Raw genomic sequence first — 20324 nt, 5'->3', positions numbered from 1 at the left:
CAAAAATGTGCATATAAAGTGACCTCCCGATTTTAGGATTCTATTTATAGTTGTAAATACGGCTTGGATGAGAGTATTATACGGTAGGGAGAATATCATGTCAGTAGGGCAAAATTATGAGGCAGCAATTTAATAACTGTATTTTGTCAGTAAACATTAACATGGCCACCATGCTCTACCATTATGCTTGGTATTGTGCTGCTGGCAGACAGAGTTACATGTCATTTCATAAGCATATGATGATTCAGGAAACAACAAATGATATACTACTGCATAATATACTTTTTTTAAAGTAACGCATCATGTAGTAACAACAGTTACATTACAAAATGTTATGTTGCAATACTCAGTTTTTGTGTTCCAAGAATGTGTTCCCTTGTAACGCATTACCCCCAACACTGCCTATGACTACAAAACACACACACACACTTGTTAGGGAAGGGGCTTGAAGAGGGGATGGCGGGCAGCTTGTCCCACAGCAGAGCGGAAATGAAGAGAAGGGGAAGTGTGACCTTGACACAGAAACACACAAGTCTGGGTGTGCTTTATGGGAAAGACAATTCAGCACACTCCTTCACTATCCCAAGCCTCCATTTCACCCTTTGGAATGTGGAAAATGAATGACTTAACCTGTAATGATAACAGAATCTAATCAGAACAAGGAAAGACTTTGCTTCAAGTTCATGTCTTCATGAGTTTTTTTATGATGATTTTGTCATCAAATGTACTGTCGGAGCTCAAATTTTTCAAGAACAGCAGCTGTCCCGACGACAAATGAGATGCGTGATGTTATATATAGTTGGCCAGACATTTGATACTTGACAGGGTCACAGGCTTGTACTACAAGCTTAGAACGCAGTACTGTGGTTTAACTTGTCTTTATTAGATTTGTGTGTGTGTGTCTGTGTGAAAGCCACTGTTGTCATACTGCAAACAATGGTGTCCTTTTACCGTGTTGTTTTAGGATGCAAACATCGTCATGTCAATCGGGAAATTCCAAACTGTTGCCATACCAATTATGTTGGTTTTTTTTTTACAATCTTGACATGTGACATTACAAATATCCTAACCAAAATCAGAATGCTCAAAGACAGCTTTTTCAATCAGGCTGACATTTAATGTTTGTATGAACTTATTTACATTTTGATCTAAAAATGTACCCAACAGCTAAGTGCAGATTTCTGAATCTTATACACAAATTCTGCTCAAGCGTCTAAGAATGACAAATTCCTCCAAATTGCTGCCAGATCACACCAAGGAATACATTAAAAAAAAAAAGCTTTACACAGTTTCAGTGTTTCGTGTAGTCTGAATGCAGCATGTCAATGGTTCACTAGCTTTTGTTGGCTGGACAACGCCCAAGATGAAGTCTGAGCACGCCTCGGTTGTGCAACTTGAGCAGCAGGTCAAACTCGGCCGGCATGGCATGGAACCACTGCTTGGCCTTGCTGTCGTCGTAGTAATGGTTGGTGAGCGCGTAAAGTCCGTGCGGGTGGTTGCTGAAGGGCCAGAAGCCGTACAGGTGTACTTCGGAGCAAGTCTCCAGGGCCAGGCTGGCCATCATGATGCCCGTGCTGAGCCTCTGCGACTTGAGGCCGTAGGCGGTCCAGAAGTGCGACAGGTTGCGCAGGTATTCCGGGTTGAAAAAGACGGCGCGGGAGGGGCTGGAGAAGTCCTCCAGGGTGTAAGCCAAGCGTAGGGACACTTGCGTGTTCATGCCAAAAGAGAAGGCAGGGAGGAGGATCAGGGCTTTGCCATAGCTCTGCAGTCCGTCCATAACATTCCGGCGCCGGCCCATTAAAGAGTTGTACCTGCCAATTCATAAAGGGACGTTAAAACGTAAACAAGCCGGATAGGTCCCTTTTTTGAGCAATTGGTTTTTTGAGCAATTAGTCAAGTATTCCACAATCATTTGCTACAACCAGCTCCCATTCTTGAGAAACCCACTGGTTGCATACTTCTGTATGTATAATGGTGACCCTTTACTGCGAATGTCTTATCATCGACACTCAGTACTGTAGAAGACACCAAGCTTTCATCGAATCTACATCAAACATCTGGAACATAACGGAAGATTTTTTTTTTTTAACTGAGATCTCCAACTGTGTTTCTGGTCTTTGAACACACTACAAGTCCAGTGGGTGCACTGCTTAGGAGAGGATTGGTGGCATTCTCTTGGCTAGTGAAAACAGTCTTCATCCGAATCATTTTTATATGAAAAAGGTTACACATCAAAGTTTGTAAAAGTGGTGGACCATAAGGACCAGCAAGGCCTTCTAAGCCTAAAAAATATGAATGATGTGGTGTTAATATTTTGACCATGAATGCTTATTAAATAATTCCATATTGTTCTTCAGCTTTCATGGCTTCTCCCTTAGTTTATGTGCACTTTCAAATTCAGGCATTTAACCAATAACATTTTGGCCATTACTCGTTGGAAGGGTTAGTAATCTTCCCAGAGGACTTTACAAAAACTTTTGGACACTGTGAGCAATAACCCCAGTGTCTGATAAAGCTGTTGGGTTACCCCAGTGATCAGCAACCCAAAAATGTTGAAAGTGCTGCATTGGACAAAAAAATAATAATAATAAAAAATCTGGTGCCGCGATAAAAAACATGATGGATGCAGCGTATCCTGTAGACAATGATTCCCCACGTGACTATTCTGCTCTAAAATGGCACCTCTAGCTTAACCTTATTAGATTAATTAATTGCAGTATTTCAATTGCTTTGACAATATCAAAGAAATGCAATAAAGAAATCCAATATTTGATGTTATTTTCAATTCGAGGATTCGAAAATGCAACAAGCGGCAGGGTAGCTGAGTGGTTAGCGCGTCCGTGGCACAGTTCTGAGGTCATGGGATCATATCCAGCTACCAGCCTTCCCATGCGGAGTTTGCATGTTCTCCTCGTGCTTGTGTGGGTTTCCTCTGGGCACTCTGGTTTACTCCCACATTCCAAAAACATGCATGTCAGGTTAATTGGCTGGTCCAAAATTGTCCCTAGGTGTGAATGACCGAGTGAGTTGTCTGTCCCTGTGTGCTATGCGACTGGCTGGCAACCCGTTCAGGGTGTCCCTTGCCCACTGCCCGAAGACAGCTGGGATGGGCTCAAGCACCCCCGCGACCCTATTGAGGCTAAGCTGTGCAGATAATGGATGGAAAATACAACAAAAACAGAACAAACATAATGTGCAGCTTCTGGCCAGCAAAAAGAGTGCATTAAAACGCACCATGCATTCATAAAAATAAATCAAAGTAATACGATCCAAGTTTGATTTCTGTGCAAATATCACTAGTCAATGCATTGTAAAATGCATAAACCCATCCTTGGGCCTGAGCAACCAAACAAATAATATCCCTAAGTGTCATTCCCAATGTATACTGACAATTAGAAATCATTTACTAAAAACATTTACTTTGTTTCCTAAATGTGCTATGTCAGGATTTTATTCTTGTTGAATGTGTTGAAATTGGGAGAGGTTGAGTTATATTGTAATGCTTCCCTTTTAAAAGTCTGAAAACATTAAACATTTATGGAATCGCGCCAGAGAGCCACTCAGCAGCACCTAAGCCACAGGTTGCAAATGCCGGGTTTAGCCAATCAGATTTTGAGTTGTTGGGACCAGCTCCAGCTTATGGGCCTTGGGAAATGTCACAGATTTCAAACCATGATTGGCAGTAAAAGATGTATCACAACAAAAATGTGAAAAAATTGCTCCGCTGCTTGTGTCGAGCGGACTTTTTCCAGCCCTAAATCGGATAAAAATGTATGCCAAAAATACAATAGGGCATGCTTGACTTTTAGCATTTGGCTTTGATAGCGATAGAAAATACTTGATGGAACTGAAAAGCACAGAATCTGCACAACAGAGTATAGGAAATCCTTTAGGAAATAAAGGAAGATTGATTTTGTGCACAAATAAAAAGGATTTTTAGTGAGTAAAACGTGGCTATATTCCTCAATAATGCAATTTCATGGAGGTTAAGCTTGAAATATCATGTTACCTAAATTGACAATAAGTTTTTCCTTATAGTTTGTGTTAATTGTAGCTCAGGAGGCAATACAAGGTTATTCATTTTTGCTATAATTAAGGATTTTACTCTATTTTCAACATGCCTTTAAGTGTTTCTATTTGTGTATGCTATTTTTCTAGAAAAATAACAAATGCAATACAATTGTAACAGTAAAAACAACAGTGCGCAATAATAGCATCCCATAAATATCTATTTTGCAGGTGTCCAATATTAAAAACAATCAAATAAATGCATATGTAGAGGAAAATTACATCTGATTAACCATTAGGTATGCTACTCTTTTAGCTAGCCATCTAGTATGAACATTACAATATTATCATTGATGTAATCATATTTGGCATTTGAATTCTACCAAGGTACATATTCCCGTTCTCACTAAAGTATTTTCTAAAGCTGATGTTATATCTTAGTAGTTATTTTATTGTTGTGCTCTGTACAGCCCTTTGAGACTATTTGTGATAAGGGGATATACAAATAAACATGACTGGACTACTTAAAATGAGCAAAAAGTATCATCAAAAATCAGAATATTTCTCCCTCAAAACCCTCACCTACTTATTATTTTTGGGCTGTGCTTACTTCTCCTTGAAGATGCTGGGATTGGCCGTGACCAAGTCAGTCTTCACCCCAACGTCTTTGCCATACTCGGGGTTCAAAGGTGGCAGGTTGCAGCGCATCACAAACTGAGCAGAGTCGATGGCTTTCCCGCAGTCGCTGTCCGTCAGGATGCCGCCGTTTCCCACCACGGCACACGTGTCGAACGTCTCATTAGAGAAGGGATGTTCCTAGGAATTCAAATAGTATTCCACATTAAAAAGAAAAAAAATCTTACACCATTGTAAGACTTGCCTTGATAAATGTTTTGAAGATGGCCGGCGTCACGCGCAATGTCTTGCTTGTTTCTGCATCATAGACGAGTTTGCTGCCCACGGGCGTGTTGGCTTGCGTGACAATGGCTTTCTCAAACCCTCGACACGAGCCACTCAGCTGGGAACTGAAAGGATCAACAAACAATGGACATTAGGGTTATACAATTGAGCGTCCTATTATATTTGTAATACAACCGTTTTAGTAAAAAGCCATGAGTCAAACCACAAATGCAGCAATGTGATCAAAATACAAATACAATGTCAACATGACAATTCAAGTACCTTCCATTGCATAATATTAAGAAAATAAAGTATCAATTATCTCTCATTGGCTCCATTGCCATGGTGACAATGGATGTTCAGGAACAGCATTATGTTTACATTTTTAGTTGAAGCTCATTGCATCCTGTAGGGTGAGCTTCTTTCATGATTTTTAACTAAATTTGTAGTTTTGCAACAGTAGCAGACTACCACACAAACGACACCTGGCATTGTCCTTATCTGTAGCTTGAAAAAAACTCACTACGCCGCGCTTCGCTTCATGTTTACCTATTTTGGAAGAAGTGGGCACATTAATTTGGCCCTCTCCTCTGCCAGGCAGGCAGGATGCAGCATAAGGCCAGAAAAGAAGGGATGACAGTGTGTGCCAGTCACTCAGGTATACAGTTAGAGCAGCTAGATTCCTACTAAGGACAGCTGAGGAACCCGCAGACCTGCTCTGAAAATAGCTGACTAGTTCATTGTGATTTTTCTACTCAATTTTTATTTTGAGTCGTTGACTGAGTATTAAACCCTACCTCCAATAATTAACCTGGTAGTAGCACAATAACAACATAGTGATAACTTAAGTTATTTTAGAAATGCATATCAAACTGGGTGCCCTTTGTTACAATTAATAAAAAGCAGCTCTCAGGTTAAAAAAGGTTGGAGACCCCTGACTTAGGGCACTCTGTGAGAGAGAAGCCCACCCTTACCCACAATACTGTTTTAGGTCTATCCTAAAATATCAGCTGAGTCAGTCACGTGGCATTAGCAGGAAGCTACTTCGCACGAAACTAGATATTCCCCCACAAATCGCATGTTGCCTCACGTGAAATTTGTATGGTTGTCCTCGTTCTTTTTCCACTTCTGAGAGTGACGCTTCAACACGTCATCAATCAGTTCCCTGTGAGATGTGAAGAGAAGGTACAGATAACCATTTAGAAACATTCCCTTTGAAACTGTCCATTTCCTTGGAATCGGAGCATTGTGTATTTAAAAGACTGTCGTTTGCAGCCCCATTGAACGAATTATACAACAACGGCCTCACCTGCAACCTTTACAGAGCAGAGAAGGAGAAGACTTCCTCTGAGGAGGTGGTTTGTAAGAGGCCAGTAAGCTGTGGGGGAGAGAAGCAACCAAAAAACAATTGAAAAGGTAAAAAGATAATGGAAATTACCATATTTTTTGGACCATTTGGAACACTTAAAACCCTCAAATTGGCCAGAAATGTGAAAGAGCACCTCATACCGGTGGATAAAATAGGAAATGCGCAATTAAAAGTAAATCACACTGCATACGATAGCTGTTCAGTCTATGAGAAACAGTTGTCCTCCAGTGCCCTTGTGGTCAAAATTTGAATTGTTGTAAAAGGAAAAGAAAGAAGTGCAGAACTTCGATAGCTGCTCAGACACAAACTGTCGAACGCTCATTGCAAATCCTCTTTTATTGTTGCTTTGGACAAGTATGAAACATCGAAAGATTATTTGTTTATGGTAATTAATAATTTAAACTTAGATCTAAAAAAAAAAAAAAATTAAAACGTGGGTCTCAAACTCAATTTACTCGGGGGGCGCTGGAACTAGGGTCTGCGTGAGGTTCGGCTGCATCTGGTTTTCAAAAGGTAGAAACTCAACCAAAAATGCATGTAAAATATAGCCAAAGCCTTTAAAACAGCAGTGACGATTTTTCCCCACACGTGTTTGAATAAAATATTTTTTGAATTTGCAAAAAAATCATTGAATCAGATCATTTGTCGACACAGAGTAATGTGTACGCAGTGCGTGTGTCTAACCAGGAAGTAGCTAGCCAATCGTATTGCAGGTCGGACTTACATCGATCTCATACGTCAGTGCTGTTTTTTTTAAGATATCAATTGGCGTACTGAGTCATGGGAAATTATCCAATTTGTGTGTGCCTGTGCAGCTTTAGCCATCTTTCGTTTGGATTCACTTTTACCGGAGATGAAATGGCCCCAACTAGTGGTGTGGTTAAATAAAAATGTAGCTTGGTTCAAAAAAGGTTGAAAAACACTGCATTAGTTAATACCTTTTGAGTGCTGCCAAATTGGTTAGCACAGATGAAGCATTCAATTCAAGATCACGCTGGCCGCCCTTACATTAGGCTTTCATATTATGTCGGGGGACCTCAAACTATTACCTTGAGGGTCACAAATGGCCTGTGAGTTTGAGACCACTGATTTAAAAGGAGGTGCACAGAATTTGGAACTTTGTTACTCTCTGCCGCCATCTCCTGGCTTGTGTAATCATTGCAGCCTCAGTAAGCTCATTCGTGATGCGTTCCAGGTCCCGGACTACACAGGGTACCAAATGATATTGATTTTAAGTGGGCTAGACTTCACCCACGGGGTTTCTGTAAAATAAAAAAAATGTTCATTGGAATTAGGCTGCTGGATTCGTGTATAGGTGACTCACACCGAAAAGAACATTGGTGAACAAGTACCTCGCAAAGGTTCCTATCCCTATAGCAATGCACTGTTCTAATATTGTTAATGCTCTTTGGTTTACAACCATTAAAATAAATAACAATATAAACTTAATATTTAATACTTTCAAAATAAAGTGCTGACCCAATTTAAGTCATGTTTATTTGTATAGCCTTTAATCACAAGGAGTCTCAAAGGGCTGCAAAGGCCACAGACTATTGCAAAATACAGACTATTATTACTGATCTGATTCTGATCTAAAACCAACATGAGGGCAAAGAAAAACTCAAAAACTTTAACATGAAGAAAATGGAGAAACCTTGAGAAGGATCCACACAACACACACAAAAGTAAATAACCAGACTTGTATCCACTGGAATTCTGGCCTTTACTAGTGTGTTAGATTCTCAGATGAGTTGCAGGAAATTCTTCAACAGGTCCAGAGAAAATTGCTTTAAATCATATTACCGGACAATAAACCCGGTTTTAAGACAATAAATCCATTGAAATGATCAGGAATTATTTTCATAGCGTGTAAGAAATGAAAGATTTTTTCCCCTGCACCAAAAACAAGTTGTTGCTTTATCTTATCTTACCCTCTCAAAATATAACAGTTATCTCACTGATTTATGAGGGTACAAAAATGTTTATCCGAGCAAGTCTAAAAAAATTGACTTTTTTTCTCCATCTTACTTGGGGTTTGGGTTAGCGTTTGGACTCGACTTGAAGCAAGCCTGTTTTTAATGTCACAATTTTCATGCCACACTCGAATGAAAATAAAAAATAAAACCTGCCTGGACGAAAATTATGTCACTCTTCAGCAGCCCCTCAGTCCCCTTTCCTCAAACCTAATGTTTTCCGCACCGAACAGCTCTGGTAAAATAAAGATAAAGGCAGTGGAAAATAAAACATGAGGACTGTTTGAAATTGGTTGGGGATAGTTAGCACATACTTGGTAAAATATTTAAATTTTCTACGTTATAAGGACACCTCAAACGACACACCCCACTTTTAGATATATTTATGCAACCCTAACTCTTACTGTAATTTTAATTGCATGCGCCTTGTATTCCAGTCCTGCTGTTATGTAAAATATATAAATCTCAAAGGACTGTCAGAAGGGAAAAGGCTGTTAGAAAACGGAACGTTTGAATTATATAACTAATGTTTTTAAAGGATATATATTAGCCTTAGCTACAATATATCTAGCAGCTTAATACGTTGAGTTGGTGCGTGCATGTTAAGTATGAAAATAGTTTATATTACTAAGTTGAAGCTCAAGACAAACCTCTGATCGTCGATCAAATACCAGGCGACGCTGGATAAGAGGCTGCCCAAGCACAGCAGAGTTACTGTCGTGGACGCCCCGCTACAAGAAGACAACATGTTCGATCCCCACAAAAACACGAGGCCTCTTTACGCTCCCGAGTGGAAGCCGTCACAGCAGAAACGTCACAGTTTCTCTATAGTTGACTGCATTTATTTATCTTGGTTTTGTTTGGAAACGTCCATGTGCGTTTTCCAAGCGTGCCCCGTTAGCACAGCTGTTGCCTGATTGTTTATGAGATGATGTCAAGCCACAATATTTACATGTTTTTAAAAAAGACTATTATTGTTTATCATCAAACTCATCTTGGCCTTATGGCCGTCGGCTTAAAACCCTCCGTAATTTCAACAATTGTTAAAATAATCTCATTATTTTTTTCTGATAGTAATAGCGATAGAAAAATTAAAAAGGAACAACAATAATAACAATAATTTATTATGGGTTCACACTTGACGGACAAGTTCGTGTATCCATTACGTTGTTTGGTTGCTTGTTTGCTTTAAATTAATGATACTGAACAAACTATTCGTGTATCACAAAATATGTGTAAAAAGGGCAATTTTTGCTGACAAAGGAAATCAGAGTGAAAGAAAACAATAACAAAGAAACATAAAAAAACGATCTTCTACTTCTATGGCCTTAGCGTCAAAATAAATTGTAGTCAAATAAAAGTGAACTGAATATATTTTAAAAGGACTACAATTCAGTCACTTTTCTGAAAACTTAACATGATTCATATGTAAATGTTGCCAACATTAAAAGAGGATGTAAGACCATACATCATATCCTACTTGATTTGATGACTTTTATCAAATCAAATAAAAGAAAATTGTAAAGCACTTTTCAGGCAAAACAATTGTCACTCAAAGGGCTGTATACAAACATTCAGCGTACAATAACAAAATAAAATCCCCTTCTTTATCGCCACCAACAACCCAAAACACCCAATACACAGCCAAACACAACGGGTGAAATACAAGACCAAAATATGAATGGTAATAAAAATGATAAATGATTATAGCAAGGCAAAGACCAACCATGTGGGAAAAAAGACCTGAGGGAGGATTATCAACATTGGCCTCAGGATTTTATGGGCGATGAACTACACCCTAGAAGTGGCTGGAAAATGCAGTACTGACTGACAGAACAAAGGGGCTGATTGTGGCAGCTCAAAAACAGGCTATGAGCCACAGAAGCCAGAATCTACAAGAGTAGATCAGACCCAAAATGCAGACTGTGTAAAACGCTAGCTGGATAAGCATACATAGATTGTATACAGGAGCATCAGCAACCAGTGTGGCTTAGAAATGACCAAATTCCGGTGGGCCAAACCACAAAAGGCCGCTGAGAAATACAGGGCCAATATCTGGTGGGACCTAAGCTTTCCAGGCAGTCAAGCAGCCCCTGGCTAACCAGGTGGTGGACAAAGAGCAAAGCAGGGTGATGATAACAGATGTGGCCATCCCAGCTGACCCCAACATCAGGAAGAAGGAACGGGAGAAGTACCAATGGTTGAGCAGCTGGAATTGAACAGATGGGGAAGGTCAGGGCCTGTCAGTCCCTGTAATAGTGGGGACACTCGGGGCAGTAACACCCCGCACTGGAAGAGTGGATCTAACAGATCCCAGGAATAACATCCAAAACCTCAGTACAGAAGAGCACAGTCTATCAATAGCAGAGATACTGTGCAGAACCCTAAAAGTCCCGATTCCATGCGGATGACACAAATTCCACTCCATCAGTGTATATATATATATTTGATGATGTCTGTGTATAGTTTGTTACACTGCGACATCCATTGCAGCCGGGTCATTCTGGAAGGGGATTACCTCAAGTGAGGTCCCTTTACAAGGTTTCTTCATTTACTTCATGCTGAGGTTTTGAGTTTTTCCTTGCCCTCATGTAGGTTTTAGATCAGGGGATGATGTAATTATAGTCTGTAGTCTGTGGTCTATAATAGTCTGTGGTCTGTGCAGCCCTTTAAGACTTCTTGTGATCAAGGGCTATACAAATAAACATGACTTGACTTCACTTGACCTTACGGTTTTCATGTACTTTGATAGTTAAGTCTATTCAGCTTCTGTGAAGTGCCTTTAAAGTGACCTCACAAAACAGTCCCAATTCAAGTCAAGTCGTGTTTATTTGTATAGCCCTTAATCAAAAAGTCTCAAATGGCTGCACAGAGCACGGATTATTACAAACTACAGAATATTATTACTCCATCCCCTGACCTAAAACCTACATGAAGGCAAGGAAAAACTCAAAAACCTCAACATGAGGAAAATGAAGAAACCTTGAAAAGGGACCCGCACATGAGGTAATCCCCCTTCCAGGATGACCAGGTTGCAATGGATGTTGCAATAACAAAGAATACACATATATTGTCAACATAAAATATTGGTTATTCATATGCGATAGAATATCTTCTTGGTTCTCTTCTTGGCTCTTGGGATCACCAGTAGACCAGCATTTTCAGAGCGAAGGCTCTGGACCGGAACATAGGGGGAAATTAAATCTGACAGATATGAGGCAGCAAGTTCATTCACATGATTTGAAAATCCCTCATTGAGACTTGTCTTTCTTTACCTTGGGCCCTGACTGACGGCCCTGAATGATGCACTCTTTTCTCTTATTCTTCCACGCACACAAGGATTACTTTATGTTTCAGTGTAGCGTATTATTTTATTTAATGTTTTTTTGGACAAACCTAACGACATAACACTCCTGGTATAACTAAGATAATTGTTTTAGAAAGAGGAGGAAAGCCAGTGTCGGTCAGTAAGGATCATATGCAAAACTTAATTGGGCCTTATCCCTGTGGCACACCTTGTTATTTCCTTAACTTTGAAAAGCATACATTCAAAATGTACCACTAGAGTTATATAAAGGAAGTACAATTTAAACATGTTTTTTTATGATAACAAATATTAGAACGTAACTAGATAAATAGTATTACACTTGACAAAAATGTGGCCAACAAGTGACTCCTAAATGTCTTCTTGCTCTTCTTGGTAGGAAGTTTCCTGCATGCTTGCCTTTGTGAGTACAAGTGACATCATGGAGAAGGCTTTTATGGAATGGACGAACAGAAGAAAAGAAAGAATAAAAAGAAAGACACGGACCAACAACCAACCCCCTCCTTCCTTCATTGTCGTGTGTGAGAAAAGAAGGAGGAAGTTATTCTCTGTGGTTCCAAGAAACAGGAAGTCGGACGAGACTCTTTTGCATGTGAGGGAACTTCCTGTTCTTTCAAACATAACATTGCTTTATTTTTATCATGCTGAATGTATGTCACCGATTTATCAGGCCTAAACATGGATAAGAGATAAGTATGTGGAGGAAATACAGACATTATTTGTGGATATCGGGCACCCCTAACTTTTATTAAAAGTCGGTATAAAATTTGTGTTTGATTTTTTTTCTCAGCTCAAACTAAGCATTGAAAGTGACTAACGTTGAATAAATCCGGCCATGATTCAAATCATCTGTTCACAACTACGTACAAAATACCAACATCGAATTTACAGTCATTTCACTTAATTCAGTCATCAGATACACATAAGAGTTGTTCCCCTCGTCGTGATTTCTTTGCGTTATTTATATATAAAAGCCTTGGATGCATGACCTACCAGTACAAACACTCTTCCACAAACAGGGCGAAAATGAGTGGGGGAAACAAATAAAAATACGAATGGCATCATGTCATAAACATGTTTTATAAGGAATACCTGGAATATGAAAATATTACAGCTTATATTTTATTTTAAAGGATAACAACACATTGGGTCATTTTTTACCCCACTTATGTAACCAAAGGTTAAGGACGACTTTTTGTTTTCTCCATTCTCTAACCACTGCCCTCAAGTATTTGTGAAACCAAATCTTAAGTCTAATGCAATCACTTGAAATGAAATGATCTGCATTTATACTGTACAGTGCTTTTCAAGTCAATACTTCCCAAAGCACTTTACAGTGTGCCGTGCAGCCATGTAAGGCGCTAGCCTGCTTTTTGGGGGTATTAGGGGTTCAGTGTCTTACCCAAGGACACTTCGACATGTAACACGGAGGAGCCAGGATTCGAACTGCGATCTCTTGATCCCAAGACGAGCTCCCTACCTCCTGAACCACTGCCTGCTTATTGGGGGTGCGGACCTTAATCAGTTCTTTGCTCGCTTTGATGCTGAAAGGCCACAAACAGCCCCACATCACACCCACCAACAACCAGCAGCAACACGCTCACATTTCAGGAGCACGAAGTTCAGCGTGCGCTGAAAACTATAAACCCCAGGAAGGCAACTGGCCCGGATGGAGTACCGGGGAGGGTACTCAGGAACTGTTCCGATCCGCTGGCTGGGGTCTTCACCACCATCTTCAACCGGTCCCTGTCACAGGCGACCGTCCCACCTTGCCTCAAAACCTCATTCCCATCCCCAAAAAGTCAGCAGTGGAAAGCCTCAACGACTACAGGCCTGTCGCTCTTACGCCTGTGTTCATGAAGTGCTTCGAGAGGTTAGTGTCCCAGCACATCAAAAACTCCCTGCCACTCAAACTGGACCCCCACCAGTTTGCCTACAGGGCAAACCGCTCCACTGATGACACCATAAACACAGCACTTCACACCATGCTGAAACACCTGGACCACCGGGGGAGCTACGTCAGAATGCTTATTCTGGACTTCAGCTCAGCTTCAACACCATTATCCCGGAGATCCTGGTGGGGAAACTCACACACCTAGGACTCTCTCCCTTCATCTGCCACTGGATAATGGACTTCCCCTCCAACCGCCCACAGTCGGTGAAACTCTGTACCCACGTCTCTCCCACCCAAACACTGAACACTGTCCCCTCCCAGGGTTGTGCACTGAGCCCCCTGCTTTTTACCCTCTACAGCTCCGACTGCTCACCGACCCACCCCACAAACACTATCATTAAGTTCCCAGACGATACCACCTTGATCGGCCTCATTTCTGAAGGGGACGAGGGGGCATACAGGGATGAGGTGGAACAAAAGAACTGATACTGGACTTCAGAAGGAATGGCAGGAATCCAGAACCACTCATCATTAAAACATCCAACGGGCTATGCCCAGCCCGCAATGATTTTCCGATTATGTGAAAAAAAGAAGCAGGTCTCTGGGTCATTCCCATCAAAAGTTATGATTTTTAAAATTTCAAATTAAATGCTCCCTCTGGCCAGTAGAGGGCAGTAAGGGCTACACTTTAGTAGGCCCAGTCGAGTACAGTAGTTTTTGATTGTTGGTTTAAAGATCCGTGGACCGTAAAATTGTAACCTGGATGTGACTTGATTTACTGTAGTCTAATCGTACTGCCTATGCACTGCTAATAAGTGTTTTGCATTAATTCTTCTCATTTCAATGAAGTGTGACCATTGTGGGGAAAAAGCACTTTTACACAATTTCCACTGGAGTTTCGATAACATAGTGAGCAGGTAAAAAGAAAACCAGCACTCAACTGTTAAAGTAATCCAGTTAACGCATTCAATGCCAAATATAGAAATGATTTCCCTCCATTGTGAATAAATACGTTCTGCTTAAAGAAGACCCCTTGTCACGCATGATTACAATAAGAAGGGTAGACTACGGAGTTTGACATCCCTGCACTATTGGGTTATGTCAAATGAAAACATTCTAGTAAATAATGCAATTATTAAGTAGTGTTGCAAAAATTTCATGTAAAAGGTACCTTCAAGCTTAAAAATACATAAACAATTCAAATAGTTGAAAGTACAGCGGGACCTCGCGGTTCCACATTCGGGTTCAGAGCTTCGCGGGTCTAAGAAATAAAAAAATAATAATTTTAAAGCATTTTTGAAGGGGCGTCGCTACTTGGCAGATTTTCACTTTTCGCAGGTGGTGCTACTTGGCAGATTTTCACTTTTCGCGGGTGGTTTTGGTCCCCATTAATCGGGTCTAAAAAATAATAAAATAAAATAATGAAAAAAAAAAAAAAAAAGTTTTAAGCATTTTTGAAGGAGCGTCGCTACTTCGCGGATTTCCACTTTCGCGGGTGGTTTTGGTCCCCATTAACCGCGATAACCGAAGGATTACTGTACTTATTAGTTTAAGTAGAAGACACCTGACTTCTACATATCAAGTGCATATCCCATACTTCATAACGTGTCTCCTGTGCGTTATAAACAGCCCTCATTTGTCTGGACTTCTCTGGGACAACGTTTGTGTCAAATAGATGAGGCAAGTTGTGTCTTTTATATACACTTTTATTTTCAGCGCTCAACACACACAATTTGCCATGAGCCGGTGAGTCTCGATTACTTTTTGCCCTCGTCCTCCTTAGCAAAGTTCTTGATGATTTCCTCCTTTTTGGCCGCGAGGCGTTCCTCTCTGCGCTTGCGGGCCTCCTTAGTCTTGGTACGGCGGGCCTCGGCTTGATCGCTGCAAAATGAGGAAAAAGTTAGGGGGGGACGACAAACTAGAAATACAAGAGAACAGGACTTCAAAGCATGGCGGCACACGTACGCCAAGAGCTTCTTGCGAGCTTTGTCAGCCTTCAGCTTGTGAATGTGTTCCATGAGGATGCGCTTGTTCTTGAAGACATTACCCTTAGCCTTCAGGTAAAGGCTGTGATACCTAGGACAAAAAAAAGACACATTGCTCAATCAAAATGAAGTCTTATGCTGTAGTTCATTCACCTTAACAGTCTTGCCAAATCTCAAATTATTTTGGAGGAATAAGCAATTTGAATTTGAATTTAAAGAGCTGGCAGCTTTTACGATAATTGAGTGGATCATCTAGTAAACACACACCTGTTTTCATCTTGAACTTAATCTCAACATATGGTTGCATTATTACCAGTGCTTCTTAGGTACATGTCAACTGCTACTTAAAGTACATGAACATTTCTAAAGACGATGGAATGCATAGCTCATCAGGTACATTTCCTTTGAATTTTGATTAATGTAACATTTCTCCCATCATGTTTTAACAGAAAATTACCAAATAACTGAAGCTCCCAACTTTTAAGTATATTACTTTTTTGTACCCTGCAAAAATATGGAATTTAAGATGCAAGGCAAGCAAACATCTTTGTAATTACTTCCACCTAGGACACAGGAGCACAGGGTATACCCAAATAGTGTCGTGACGTTTACACGAATTGTTTTAGAAACAGAGCATACTTCCCAACTTAAACACTTACCCTATATTCTATAGGATTTTTGATTATTTGTATTGTGTACTACATATAATTTATGTATGGGAATCTAAAAATAAAATACTCTGCTACATAAAATAAACAATTTACTGTAAGAGGGGAAAGAATTAAGATGCTGAAGGAATTGTGTGTTATTTGGTTAACAAATTAAACTTGCTTATTCATATTGTAAATGTTTTTATTCTGCATAGATTGTCTTGCAGAGAGTAATTAGGTGTCGCATTGTGTCTTTAAGGTTTGTTATTGCTTAATAACGGGAATTGCAATCACTAATAAGGGGAGAATTTGACTGATGTTGACAAGTATGACATCGAGTCACACACATTTCACACTTGAAAGTCTACGGAATCAAATCTAAACATGGTTTGTGCCCCCCCCCTATCTTCAAGATGGCTACTTGTCATTACATGTGCCTGTCGATCTTTTTGGACTCCCTGTAGCGACGCAGCAGGCGACGCAGGATCCTCATTCGGCGCATCCACATCAGTTTTGTAGGCATACGGGCATTGGCAGTACCCTTTCTCTTGCCTGCGGACAATAAGGAAAACCATGGGAGAAAAGGTCGAATTCAGGATCCTGGCTGTAGTGGGCAACACCTACCCACTCCCGTGTGTCTGCCCTTGCGGCGTGCCAGTGTGTTTTTGCGGCAACGCGCTCTAGAGTGGACCGTGACGGGCTTGCGGATAATGAGACCATCTTTCACTAGCTTGCGCACCTGCTGGCCTGGAAGGGAAAACAAAAAGAAATACAAAGTTTGTGAATTAGCAGAAATAATAGAAATGTTACCATTAGATTTTTTTGGGGGGGGGAGAGTTATGGCAACGTTCACTCAGCCAGAGGACTTATTCATAAGAAGCAGAATGGCCTGGCGTTGCGAGCTGTGGTTTGTTGAAACGTGTACACAAGAAACAACTGTATCAATCAAGTTTTTGGTTCCGATAGATTGGATTCGGCTACTTGGAGTGATGAGGAGCTGCAGTACCAAATTCGGCCCCCAACAGGGCTGATGTTTATCTATTTTTTTGGTATTTATTGGGGTGCCTTGACACAAACCCCTCACTAAAAACACTCGCAAAGACCTTAGGTACAACTGTAAATATTCCCGAAAACCGGCTCAGCCGTTTCGGACCTTAAATGGACCCAACCCATCCATTTTTTTCCTTTTCAGGTGATTTGTAGTGATTTAATCATTCAGAAGTAAAAAGTCAGCCAATAAACACTAACCCAAACATCAAGAAATTGGCTCGACAGATTATTTAGCAACACAGACATTTCGACATCACTGTAAATTGGGACCATTTTGACTTCTGCTATCAACTACCATCAGGAGGTAGGAGACCAACATCTGTTTTGCAATGGGTTTCCAACCTATTAAAGAAGCATCCTATTTTGAAGCAAGGACCACAAATAGAGGGTCAAGAAGTCTACATTGGGGGGGTCTCGGACGTGGTGCACTCCAAGGACAGCTAAGGTACTCGCAGACCTGTTCTGATAATAGCTCGCCAGTGCTGGTTCATTGTGATTTACTAGTTAACTTATTTTTTTATAGTGGTTGACTAGTCTATATTACGGTACTTCTAATAATTATACTGATAAGTTATAACACAGAAACCAATTTGTGATAATGTTATTCTAGAAATGCAAAAAAAAACTAGGGTGCCCTACGCGCCAATTAGGAACAAAAATTAGCCTTCGGCCTCCAAAAGGCTGGGGACCACTGGTCAACCCGAACGAAAATCTCACCAAAATTAACACTGAAATCGCCCAAAATGCATGTCAATTTAAAAACAAAAAGACTCATTGACAGCAAATAAAAAGTACGGACTCAGGTAATTATGTAATTGTAATCCTGTGCAATCCTTTGAGACATTTTTGTGATTAAGGGCTATATAAATAAATGTTACTGGATTTGATGAAATCACTTTAGGAAAGATTGAGAATTGCTGAGAGAAACCAGGGGTAAAATTAATGAATTACAAAATGGAATAAATGCTGAGCAAAATAACAACAAAGAGGAGCTGGAAAATGTGTGGAAATGACAGAAGTCAATGAAGATTTGATTGGACTTAAGAATGATACGGTGAGAATGGTAATGGTTATTCATAATGTAAAGTTAAATTTGTTAAAACATGATTGAAAGGAACAAAAATATAAAAATACACAAATTGAGATTTATTAAATAGTTCACATAGCTTTGAATTATATTCTAAAATATTTTATGATGGCAATTGTTTCCTTGCAAACGACGGAGCATTAAAAATATTTTTTTATCACAGTTTTGTCTATTTTAAGAGAATGTCATGAGGGGAAAAAAATGCCAGGTAGAACTCAATTATTCCTCATTTTGCGTTTAAGGCCAGACCATCACATTTACCATAAGAACACTACCATACCTGTCAACCTGTACGGTTTTGCCGTATAAAGTATGATTTTTATGCATTTTAAGACGTGTATGACGTACAAGAAAATCTGTACCGAAATACACTAATTTGTCAATTATGGGTACCATCCGGTAAACACCAACTATCAGGAAATGGCAAATCAATCAAGTCTAACGAGTTCGCCGTGGTAGCCTCTGTTTTTTTTAATCGTTGCAAACAAAGCCAGAGGTTTGATGCTACTGTGCGCATGTGTCTGCCGCCTGGGGATTTCCCATCATGCTGAATAAAATATGTATAGTGTAAGAATAATTTTATTTTATGAGGCAAAATACGACAGTTTGTACGGGAGTGGAGGTTGACAGGTATTCCCTACACAGTGATCAAAAGCGATGTTTGCAAAAAATAAGGAGAGAAAAATCTACTGGTAAGTATTCACATCGACTGACAGTGTTGCATAGTTTTGGTACAATTTATAAGTCGAACAAATATACAACTAACAGGTTTCAGCGAGGAATGGTTTAAGACATTTCCGATTGAGTTAAACCCATCCCATACAAAGGAGCAATATGTACAAATGAACCAGATACTCTATACTTGTACTTTACACGTTTAGACTGTACTTACGCGAATTAGCATTGGCGATCTCGTTGGTTTCGTTGGGGTCTAGCCAGACCTTCTTCTTGCCACAGCGCAGAACGCTTGAGGCGAGCCTCTTCTGAAGCCTGAGCATGCTGCACAGCACCACAAAATTGAAAAGATAAAGAAAAACAAACACATAATAAACGCTAAAAAGACCGTGGCACAAGAATATGGACTTCAGGCTCCGTTACATGAGCGTAAGAGGTTGCTAACGTTAGCCGTATTAGCAACGTGGCCTTCTCACTGGGCTTACATCGTGTGGAGCGTCGCCCGAAAATAAACACTTAATATTAGTGTCAAGAAAGAATCTTAATTCTGTGTGACTTAATTTAGACATTTTATCCTTTAACTGAGCAGGGTGTGTTGTCAATGCGTGTTTTGTGACCGTTAAAAATGATAAGTGATATTGTTCGACGGATATCCTACCTCATGGCTGCTACTTCGATAGAAAAAGGCAGATTTCGGCAACGAGTGAGAATGTACCATTATCGAGGCTAGTCCATCGCAATTCAAGAAAAAGTGTTTCACTGTAGATAGATCAAAATTGCAACAAGTAGTACTCAATATACTCTTAGCAGAATTAGTTATGATTTTGAATTGTATATGTTGTATATGTTTTGGTAGATACACTCATCTTACACTATATATATCAAACGTACTCCCCTTTTACCATAATGGTAACGGCCAGTGTCGTCGAAATGCATTGTGGATCGTAAGAGTGCAGTTCTTTTTAGTACCACACGAGCGCAATGTGCCAAATGTAAAATTATCAACTAGTTGCAGGATTGGGATTTAAAGGGTGGAGTACATACAATGTTTCCCAACGTTGCTGTACGATCAACGACAGTAAATATAATTCCATTCAAAACATTAAATTATTAGAATACTTAATGCTTATTGCAACATCCATTGCAGCCTGGTCATCCTGGAAGGGGGATTACCTCATTTGCGGTCCCTTCTCAAGGTTTCTTTCTTTTCCTCATGTTGAGGTTTTTGAGTTATTCCTTGCCCTCATGTAGGTTTTAAATTAGGGGATGGTGTAATAATAGTGGTGTAATAATAAGTGTATTTCATTTACCTGGTAAACAACACAAACTATTTTCAGCACTTTATTTCCCTATGTGCAGCAAATTTAGTGTTGCTTAGTATACGTAACAGTATTTGGGAATTTTCTGG

At 40.0% G+C, this 20324-nt stretch overlaps 2 protein-coding genes across 2 annotated transcripts; both read right to left on the bottom strand.

Moving 5' to 3' along the window:
• Nucleotides 1–862: 862 nt before the first annotated feature.
• On the bottom strand, nucleotides 863–9183 carry st8sia6 (ST8 alpha-N-acetyl-neuraminide alpha-2,8-sialyltransferase 6). The gene is made up of 6 exons (XM_088330904.1): nucleotides 8901–9183; nucleotides 6218–6286; nucleotides 5999–6073; nucleotides 4889–5033; nucleotides 4619–4824; nucleotides 863–1811 (listed from the first exon to the last, which is right to left on the bottom strand). Exons 1-6 carry the CDS (start codon nucleotides 8996–8998, stop codon nucleotides 1334–1336), a joined length of 1071 nt encoding a protein of 356 aa, XP_088187030.1. The 5' UTR covers nucleotides 8999–9183; the 3' UTR covers nucleotides 863–1333.
• Nucleotides 9184–15154: 5971 nt separating this feature from the next.
• rpl19 (ribosomal protein L19) lies at nucleotides 15155–19717 on the bottom strand. The gene is made up of 6 exons (XM_088330880.1): nucleotides 19575–19717; nucleotides 19134–19240; nucleotides 16729–16851; nucleotides 16536–16656; nucleotides 15435–15545; nucleotides 15155–15350 (listed from the first exon to the last, which is right to left on the bottom strand). Exons 1-6 carry the CDS (start codon nucleotides 19577–19579, stop codon nucleotides 15227–15229), a joined length of 591 nt encoding a protein of 196 aa, XP_088187006.1. The 5' UTR covers nucleotides 19580–19717; the 3' UTR covers nucleotides 15155–15226.
• Nucleotides 19718–20324: the final 607 nt, after the last annotated feature.

Source organism: Urocampus carinirostris, chromosome 1 (genome assembly GCF_059441175.1).
Source record: "Urocampus carinirostris isolate Australia breed hairy pipefish chromosome 1, RoL_Ucar_1.0, whole genome shotgun sequence".
In the NCBI taxonomy this organism is placed as follows: domain Eukaryota; kingdom Metazoa; phylum Chordata; class Actinopteri; order Syngnathiformes; family Syngnathidae; genus Urocampus; species Urocampus carinirostris.
The sequence above is the reverse complement of the archived record's forward strand: the minus strand, read 5'-3'. Positions and strand labels throughout refer to the sequence as shown.

Coding starts and splice junctions, on each gene's coding strand:
- st8sia6 (XM_088330904.1), bottom strand. CDS start 8,998: ATGTTGTCTTCTTGTAGCGGGGCGTCCACGACAGTAACTCTGCTGTGC. Junction 6,074..6,217: donor CTGCTCTGTAAAGGTTGCAG/GTGAGGCCGTTG, acceptor CACATCTCACAG/GGAACTGATTGATGACGTGT. Junction 1,812..4,618: donor CCCAGCATCTTCAAGGAGAA/GTAAGCACAGCC, acceptor ATGAATTGGCAG/GTACAACTCTTTAATGGGCC.
- rpl19 (XM_088330880.1), bottom strand. Junction 16,852..19,133: donor GATCGCCAATGCTAATTCGC/GTAAGTACAGTC, acceptor TTTCCCTTCCAG/GCCAGCAGGTGCGCAAGCTA. Junction 15,546..16,535: donor AAAAAGATCGACAGGCACAT/GTAATGACAAGT, acceptor TTTTTGTCCTAG/GTATCACAGCCTTTACCTGA.